Source organism: Bos taurus, chromosome 23 (genome assembly GCF_002263795.3).
Source record: "Bos taurus isolate L1 Dominette 01449 registration number 42190680 breed Hereford chromosome 23, ARS-UCD2.0, whole genome shotgun sequence".
Classification (NCBI taxonomy): domain Eukaryota; kingdom Metazoa; phylum Chordata; class Mammalia; order Artiodactyla; family Bovidae; genus Bos; species Bos taurus.
The window spans coordinates 24820924-24830730 of record NC_037350.1 but is presented as its reverse complement, the minus strand read 5'-3'; the positions used below and the strand labels follow the sequence as shown (position 1 = coordinate 24830730).

General features: G+C 45.1%; 1 protein-coding gene across 1 annotated transcript; it reads right to left on the bottom strand.

Moving 5' to 3' along the window:
* Window positions 1-4106: 4106 nt before the first annotated feature.
* Window positions 4107-7744, bottom strand: PAQR8 (progestin and adipoQ receptor family member 8; the record flags this gene model as incomplete). The annotated part of the gene is given in 1 exon segment (NM_001101135.2): window positions 4107-7744. A coding segment is annotated over 1 exon segment (1065 nt). The 3' UTR covers window positions 4107-6660.
* Between the last annotated feature and the right edge of the window lie 2063 nt (window positions 7745-9807).

The following is a 9807-nucleotide window of genomic DNA, read 5'->3' as shown; positions in this document are numbered from 1 at the left end:
ACATCCATACATGACCACAGGAAAAACCATAGCCTTGACTAGATGGACTTTTGTTGGCAAAGTAATGTCTCTGCTTTTGAATATGCTATCTAGGTTGGTCATAACTTTTCTTCCAAGGAGTAAGCATCTTTTAATTTCATGGCTGCAGTCACCATCTGCAGTGATTTTGGAGCCCCAAAAAATAAAGTCTGACACTGTTTCCACTGTTTCCCCATCTATTTCCCATGAATGATGGGACCGGATGCCATGATCTTTGTTTTCTGAATGTTGAGCTTTAAGCCAACTTTTTCACTTTCCACTTTCACTTTCATCAACAGGCTTTTTAGTTCCTCTTCACTTTCTGCCATAAGGGTGGTGTCATCTGCATATCTGAGGTTATTGATATTTCTCCTGGCAATCTTGGTTCCAGCTTGTGCTTCTTCCAGTCCAGGGTTTCTCATGATGTACTCTGCATATAAGTTAAATAAGCAGGGTGATAATATACAGCCTTGACGTACTCTTTTTCCTATTTGGAACCAGTCTGTTGCTCCATGTCCAGTTCTAACTGTTGCTTCCTGACCTGCATACAGATTTCTCAAGAGGCAGGTCAGGTGGTCTGGTATTCCCATCTCTTTCAGAACTGTCCACAGTTTATTGTGATCCACACAGTCAAAGGCTTTGGCATAGTCAATAATGCAGAAATAGATGTTTTTCTGGAACTCTCTTGCTTTCTCCATGATCCAGCGGATATTGGCAATTTGATCTCTGGTTCCTCTGCCTTTTCTAAAACCAGCTTGAACATCAGGAAGTTTATGGTTCACGTATTGTTGAAGCCTGGCTTGGAGAATTTTGAGCATTACTTTACTAGCGTGTGAGATGAGTGCAATTGTGCAGTAGTTTGAGCATTCTTTGGCATTGCCTTCCTTTGGGATTGGAATGAAAACTGACCTTTTCCGGTCCTGTGGCCACTGCTGAGTTTTCCAAATTTGCTGGCATACTGACTGCAGCACTTTCACAGCATCATCTTTCAGGATTTGAAATAGTTCAACTGGAATTCCATCACCTCCACTAGCTTTGTTCGTAGTGATGCTTTCTAAGGCCCACTTGACTTCACATTCCAGGATGTCTGGCTCTAGGTGAGTGATCACACCATCGTGATTATCTGGGTCGTGAAGATCTTTTTTGTACAGTTCTTCTGTGTATTCTTGCCACCTCTTCTTAACATCTTCTGCTTCTGTTAGGTCCATACCATTTCTGTCCTTTATTGAGCCCGTCTTTGCATGAAATGTCCCCTTGGTATCTCTAATTTTCTTGAAGAGATCAGGATCCTTGCAATTCTTCCCTCTGCTGGAGAATAAAACACAGCTATTTCCCTGCCTCTTTCTGTAGTCTCCCCTGATCCCAGTTAAAGCTGCACACTCACCCTATCCCTCTGCCTCCTCCTGCCTTGCTTTCTCCTTGGCACCATCACCTTCTAACACATTAGCTATTTTTTAATGGCCACACAGCTTGCAGGATCTTAGTTCCCTGACCAGCAATTGAACCTGTGCCCTTGGCGCTAAAAGCGTGGAGTCCTAACCACTACGCCATGAGGGAATTCATGGCTTGTTGTCTTCCCTGGAGGCTCAGACAGTAAAGAATCTGCCTGAAATGCAAAAGACCAGGGTTCCACCCCTGGGTAGGGAAGATTCCCTGGAGAAAGGAATGGCTACCCATTCCAGTATTCTTGCAGAGAGAATTCCATGGACAGAGGAGCCTGGCGGGTTACAGTCCATGGGGTCACAAAGAGTCGGACACAGCTGAGTGAGTAACACTCCCCTTTGCTGAGCGAAAGTGTCCATCAGGGCTGGAATTTGTTTTGCCCATGGCTGCATCCTGGTGCCTAGATCAGGGCCTGGCATCTGCAGGCTCAGTGTTTGTGGAGTGACTGCCATTGGATCAGGATGTTCCACAGGCTGGCTCTGCCTCCCGCCAAAGCCTTTCTAGCAGAGGACTCTCTGAGGGTTTGCTTCGCATTTCAGAGTTCTTTCAACCAGAGATAATGTATCTTTGGCTTTGTATCATGAGCCAGTATCCCAGCCACAGTGCCATTACAAATGTCAGAAGGGAGTGTCACATGACTGAGAGCTGAGCCAGACTTGATTTTTTTGTACTCTACAGAATCAAAGTATTAGGTTGCCCAGGAGTTCCTAATTTCCTGCTTTTCAGGAAGTTCTATATTACACTGCTCATTAACTTATTGACAACATTTTGACATGACTTATCCTTACTCTGAAAGGATTCATTTTAATGATGGGCCAATGATGTATCTTTTTTCTCTATTTTATGGCATTTTCATTAAAAGTTTTTTTTTTAGTATCAGTTTTTTTTTTTTTTTTTTTGGCTGTGCTGGTCTTCCTTGTGGTGTAAAGGATTAGTTGCGATGCTGCTTGTAGAATCTTAGTTCCCTGACCAGGGATCAAACCTTCATCCCCTGCATTGGAAGGCAGATTCTTAACCACTGGACCACCAGGGAAATCCCTGGCATCTTCTTTAAAAAGCATGTATTATTTTAAAATGAGAAATAACCAATGACTTTGGGAGGGGGTAGGGATTCCTACTGAGTATGCATACCTCTTTTATGAGGTAAAGACTTGCCTGAATTTCTTATCTGGCCTCTGATCAATTTCTATTGATTAAGGAGGCAAAGAACTCTGGTTGGTAACACAGCCTCTAGGCAGAGAACGCTATTTTCTTCCTGTTATCGTGATAACAGAATCACCTTTTCCACAGCTATTTAAATCTAATAGGCCACAGAATCCTTTGGCTGTTGGGTGACACATTTCAAACCATAGTTACCTATTATGATATAATGCTCCCCAGGTGTGGTACTAGTGGTAAACAATCCGCCTGCCAGTGCAGGAGACATAAGAGACGTGGGTTCGAAGATCCTCCGGAGTAGGAAATGGCCCACTCCAGTATTCTTGCCTGGAAAATTCTATTTTTCAGGCAGAGGAGCCTGGTGGGCTACAGTCCAAAGGGTCACAAAGGATCTGACACAACTGAGTGACTCGAGCACACACAGTATACAATAGTATAATTCATAATTTTTAGGGTTCAAAAAATATAATCCATCAATTCAAAAAGTTTGGAATATTTAACACCATTGTCCATGAGATCAGAAATATTTATTCAATTAGATTGAAATCCTCAGAAAAATCAACTCCATAGGTTTTGAGGGGAGGGAGGTGCCATTTGATCTACTACCAAGTGGGGATTTGGGGAGGGGCAGGTATTTTGGGAGCTTGGGGAGGGAGATTTCTTTTTTTAAGCTTTTATATTTTCCTACCTCTAGGTGGCTATGAAGTGTCCTGGTCTCCTTCTGACAATGTTTGTCTAGATAAAACTTTTCTTTAAGACAGACCTTGTCAAAGACACAAGGTGGCTGTTGAGAGTACAATAACCCATTTACAAAATGTTTAATGGTCATTTGTGTAAGTCGATTTATATAAACAGAAAACAGTTCTATGTTTTCTTTGCCAAGACATCAAGCGAAACACTAGGACCAACACAATTAGGCTGAGGCTTTGGGGACAAAGGCCGTACCTCCTCTGAATGAGACTTGAGCGCCATCTGGAGGACTCACTTGAAACTACAGCACGGCAACGGAAGAATCTCATGTTTTCAAGCAACCCGGTACAATTGGGGAACTGATGGACAGCAGAGGCAGGAAAGAACTGCCTCCATTCCGTGGTTTGAGCGCCTACTATTTCAAGCTTCCATCGGAGGATTGAGAGTAGTGTTACTGAGTGAGGTACTTTCAGCCGAGGTGGGAGATGAAACCATAACATTTGAAGAGCAGCAACATTAGCTTCTTAGTAAATACAGGTCAGGAAGTGTTTGCAAGAGGGAATCAGGCAAATAGTTGCCCAATTTGTTGCATCTTGCTATCCTCTCTCCTTACGTTGAGTAGAGGGGTACACACAATATCCACTTTATTCCCAAGATATAACTGACTGATAGTTAAGTTTTTTTAGAGGCATTTACATTTTAATAGATTGAAACTCTTAGTAAAAAAAAAAAGAAAAAAAGAGACAGAGAGAGAGATAATAGCAGAATTTCCAGTAGATGTCAACTGTTGGCTTTGGTAGAGTAAGAAGAACCATCTCCTTTATTAAATACTTAATTATTCCTTTTAAACAAACAAGGTCGCTTCCTTACTGATTCAGTCATTTTAATGAAATTGTTTTAAAAGGAGTGTGTAACCCTCAAGAATCTGAATAGTGAAAAACGCCTGCATTTCCCGTTTCTGTATTTCTCCTGAGATACTGGAATTTCTAATGAGATAGTAGTCTCCTACCTCAATGCTTTTCAAATATCTCTGGTGAAAAAATACTTTTTCTTTTTAAATTTCCAATCACTTGGTGGACCAATGCTTGGGTAAATTAAAATCAAAATGTTATGAATTTTATGTTCATATCTAAAAACTTAGTCTCGCTCTGTATGTGTCACAGACTGTTTCGTGTGCAGACTGGCATTGGTCTGTGGATGGCATAGAGAATCACCCCTCTAGTCTCTCTTTAAAAATACTTGCATTTGGCCTACAGATCTCTGCCCACCATGGCCACCATGGTTACATTCAAGAGCTTGACTTACACTTTTCTTTTAACTTTTACAAGAAGAGAGTCTCCAAATCCATAATTATGAACATTTCAGATGCTTTCTTGTCTCCATTTTAAACTGACCCTCTACCTGCACTGTGTTGATGCAACTTTCTATTCCTTTGTTTATCAGTTCAATCCCGTTCAGGGTCCCTAACTTTACTGGCGGGGAATTTGGCCTGGATGCCAGAAGCTCGTGTAAGACACGGGTAGCACAGAAGTTCAGATATTTGAGGATTCCCAGGAGGAATCCACCAGGAGGAAACAACATAGCTGACAAGACATATGCTTTCTCTTTTTTTGGCTGCCCACGGCACATAGGATCTTAGTTCCCCAGCCAGGAATTGAACCCACACCCTCTGCAGTGGAAGTGTAGAGTCCTATTCACTGGACCACCATGGGATTCCTGCTGTGCTTTCTTGATATAAAGATTATAGGAAAGCTTCAGTTGAACTTTTCTCCCCGAAAAAACACAGGTCGAAAGAGTCTTCTGACGGATAAGCGATTCCAGTGTTCTGAGTTTCTTTCATCCGCCGGTTGAAAGGCAATGAATTCTCTTTTCTTATCCCAATAACCTCAAACAGGAAATTCCACATGGCGGTGTATTAAGTGTTTGTAAATTTTCATTTATAAGGCACAAACCCTACACATCTCTCAAGAGAAAGGGAAAAAAAAAGATGCGAAGACAGTAACCTAGGAAGAGAGGAGGTTCATCAAACTGGAGTGAAAAGCCACCTCCCTTTTTAGTAAACAGAGACCTTATACTGATAGGAAATGCAGTCTTTGGGGAGGGTTTCAATGCAGCCCCCTTCCCTGGATCACTGCAGAAGGCGGTCCTCAGGGGGCTGCGAAGCCAGGACACATCAACTGTAAGAACCCACCCCCAACCCCCATCCCACAGAAGCTGCTGGCCAGTGATGTCCTAGCCGAACATTCTGCCTACAGGGTGCTCAATTCACCAGCCTCACCCAAAGGAGCCTTCGGGGACCAACCTTGCATGAGTACACACACATGCCTGTTCTGGGGCTTGATTTAAGCTGCTCTAAGCTGAGGTACAATGCTTTCCCAAGGACCGTGAACTAGGATAGTTACATGGGTCCTTCATGGGGCAGCATCTATTTAAGAGGCTGGACCTTGAGTTCCTCTTGAAATAATCAGATCCCTAGAACCAATTCACTCTACCAGGGGCTTTTTGAACATGCTGGTCAAAATCTGGAGAAGATTATCTGAAGAAAGCTCCAGATCTTCTGGCATGTAAGGCAGCCCTAGTAGATATCAAGTAATCCTGCAGTGCACAGGGATAAAACAGAAGGGTCCCATGACACCAAACAGTAGCCATGCTTACTGGCTGGGCCTCCTGATGGCTCTTGGCACTGTATTTTCTAGTACCGTTTCCATTAGTATTATATGAGAGTAAATATCCTGAATGTCTGCCTGGATCCAAGCATTTCCCGGAAGCATGACTGCTTCATCGTCCTCGCTATGCCCATGCAAGGTACAGCTGGGAGTGAATAGCACTCTGGAGAAAACAGCCAGGCAGACATCATCCTGAGAAAAGCGGGCTAGAGAAGGGACCAGAAGTCAGACGAATCCAGTATCCAATCACCAAAGACCAGCATCGCAGAAGAATGCCCATTTCAATACAGTGTGGTCCAGCCACCTTGTAATTTTTTCAGTCCAGTTAGATTTTCCCTTTAGTCCAGGGCTGGCCCCCGGAGGCCACAGTCAGATTTCTACTCAACTTTCAGGCATGAAGATGGTTCTTAATTCCGTGTCCAACGAACCTTAGCCGAGGTCCCTTCCCTTCCTGTGTCTCGCAAGGCTACAGCCCAGAGGATGAAAGATAAACCTTTCATTCACGACAATGATAACAAAACTCTTGGAACCTTTGGCGTCCCAATGCCATAGCCATAGCCACCCTTGGAAATATGTACTCATTTAAAAGCCCACTCTTAAAAACACAAAGTCATCTCCTACTGTTGACTCAAGTTCTCCCCAAATCACGACAGGCTGCCTCCACACCGCGCCCCACCTGGCAGCCTCAGGAATCTTTCTTGGTCAGTCTGGCCTTGATTTTTTGTCTCAAGAAGGCTGCAGTGCCTGCACTGCAGCCCACCACGAGGAAGAAGGAGAGGCAGGCCAGGTAGATGGACAGGGGGCTGTGGCGTGGCAGGTAGATGTCCTGTCGCCCCTTATAGTCCAGGAGGATGGCCTCCAGCTGGGAGAGTGTGCAGACAGACAGAAAGGTGTGGAAGATCTGGTGCCCGTGGCCCACGATGTCACAGGAACCAGGGAAGTACTTCTCCGGAACCGGGCAGGAGAAGAAGTAGGCACTGACCAGGAAGAAGATGATCTGGAGGGTGTGGTACCAGGCTGCTGGGTCCTGGCAGCCAGACAGGTGGCATAGAACCACGCGATGTACCACGGGGCTGATGTCCAGGATGTAAGCCAGCCCGGACGGCACCACCTGGCAGATCTTCCTCATGACCGGGTAGGGCCGGCGGTAGCGGTACTTGGCGTAGCAGCAGCCGGCGCAGGATAACCAGCCACAGAAGGCGGCGGCGGGCAGGAAGAGGAGCCAGAAGTGCTCGTACCAGGCTTGGTCGGAGGTGTAGAAGAAGTGGACCAGGGCGCTGCCGTACTGGTAGACGCTCACGCCCACGTAGTCCACGAAGTAGAAGGTGTAGTGCGAGAGCTCCGACTTGGACTGCAGCAGGTGGGCCAGGAGGCTGAAGGTGAGGTACGTGATGGAGGACAGGACATAGACGAGCAGGGGCAGCGTGTAGGCAGAGGCCCACGGCAGGCCCTCGGCCTCCACAAAGGCCCAGAACCGCAGGAGGACGGCCAGGGCCGCCAGCAGGTGAGTCCAGACGTTGACCACCTCATTGTGTTTCTGAAAGAGGCTGAAGAAGTAGTAGCGCCACTCATGGCCGGTGGGGCGGTACCCGGCGCGGATGTAGGGCTCCCGGAAGAGCTGGGGCACGTCGGTCTCGGGGACGGTGCCGGGCATCTTGGGCAGCCCATCCTCCAGGATCTTGGGCAGGCGTCGCAGATGCTGCCCGCTCACGGACAGGGTGCTCAGACGCTCCAGGATGGCGGTCGTCATGGCTGCCCCGGGATGCTACCTACAGGAAACAGTAAAAATGGGCAAAGATGCCGTGAGAGAGGGGCAGGTTTTCTAGTGCAGCTGGGCAGGCGGGGACTGTAGACAGCTTCTTTGAGCCTCATTCTTTTTTCATATGTAGAATAATAGAGTTGGACCAAGGTCCCTTACTGTCCTGATATTCTGATTTTGACATCTCTTCTACCCTCTACAGTGTGAGGCCAAGTTGCATCTTGTAAAATGGAATGTTGTTGCTAAGTCACTTCAGTCATATCCGACTCTGTGCGACCCCAGAGATGGCAACCCACCAGGCTCCCCCGTCCCTGGGATTCTCCAGGCAAGAACACTGGAGTGGGTTGCCATTTCCTTCTCCAAAAGGGAATGTTAGCAACCCTATTTTTATGACATCTACCAAGTAACTAAGGGTACCTTTAAAGCTTTGCTAGATGATATTTGCTAGATGGCTCAGTGGTAAAGAATCTGCCTGCCAATGCAGGAGACTCAAGAGATGCAGGTTCGATCCCTGGGCTGGGAAGATCCCCTGGAGAAAGAAATAGCAATCCACTCCAGTATTCTTGCCTGGAAAATCCCATGGACAGAGGAGCCTGGTGGGCTACAGTCTCTGGGGTCACAAAGAGTTGAACACAACGAGCACACACCCTTAAACAAGACAATATTAAAATGTAATCAGACAGGCTCTAAAAGTACAAAGTATTTTACTGAAATACAAAAATGATCAATGTTGATATGATGAATGAGAGTCTACATTTCTTGAGCACTAATCTTAAATTACCCACTAATTTCACTGAGAACTTGAAAATCTGAGATAAGCAATAGTAACTTGAAATTCAAGGTCATCCATAGGGTGGTAAAGACCAAGGAATATTCTGGGAAATCTTAAGAGTTGAACAAAATTAACATGTGGCCTAAATTTAACATGAAATCTAATTGCAAAGATTGTGTGTGTGTGTTTAAATTATGCTCTGGAAAGCAAGTAGTTTTGGACTCGCCTTTCCTGAGTACCCAAATCTCTATCCAATAAGTTTCAGGCTTCAAAAATTTAACTTGCACTTGGAATTTTTAGGTGATAACATGAACCAGATGAGCACGGTGATTATTTCATAAAAGAGCTGCAAAATTTCAGATAAAGTTACTGAATAAAGCAATAGATTTTCAGTCTATCTACAGATACCTTCTTATTCCTCAAACTCTTTTCTTCAGAAAAATTCAAAACCTGATTGATTCAAATGTCCTCCCTTTCTTTAGAGTCCTTTAGCAAAGGATACAGCAGTGTTTCTCAGGGCACTGCAGATTTTAGCCAAGAAAATGTCATCTTCCCATACACACTTCTTAATCAATATTAAAAGGGAAAAAAATACCTCATAGGGTCAAAAATGTAGGGCATGAAAATTAATAAAATGTAAAAAAAAAAAAAGTCTAGGGAGACTTGGAGTTAAGCGTTTGGGTGGCTGCTCCCTGGGCGACTTTGGGCCAGTCACAGACCTTGCCAAGCTTCAGTCTCTTCATCTGTAAAATGGGGTGATCATTGTCCATATTGGGTGCGATGTTTTGATGGTTAAATGAGAGACTCTAAATAAAGTGAGGAGCACTCTGCCTGGCCCATCTGGGTGCTTGAATGTCAAATCCTGCTGCTATGTTATAACTGGGAGCTGGGCTCTGTGCTGGGGTATGGAGACTGATTAGATCTGCTCCCTGCCTTGGAGGAGGTCAGACTCTACAGGATGGACAGATACACAGGTAAATCATGACAGAAACCTGGGATGAGTGCCCCACGAGAGGCGAGGGCAGTTCACTGTTTCTTGTGTTTTAACAATTGATAAAATATATTTATTTAAGGACAGTACAGGGGCCACCCATAAGCGATACATGAATAGAACAGAGAACACACATCCAAACAATTCGAATAAGAGAGATATACTTGTTGCCCACAGACCACGAGGTCTCTGTAAACAACCAAAGCAGAAGGTGGAAGGGGTGGGTGAGCGGGCTTTTCCAAGTGACCCCTGAACTAACTTTTAAGGAAAAGTCAGAATTCCCAAGAGACAATGGGGAAGTGGGTTTGGG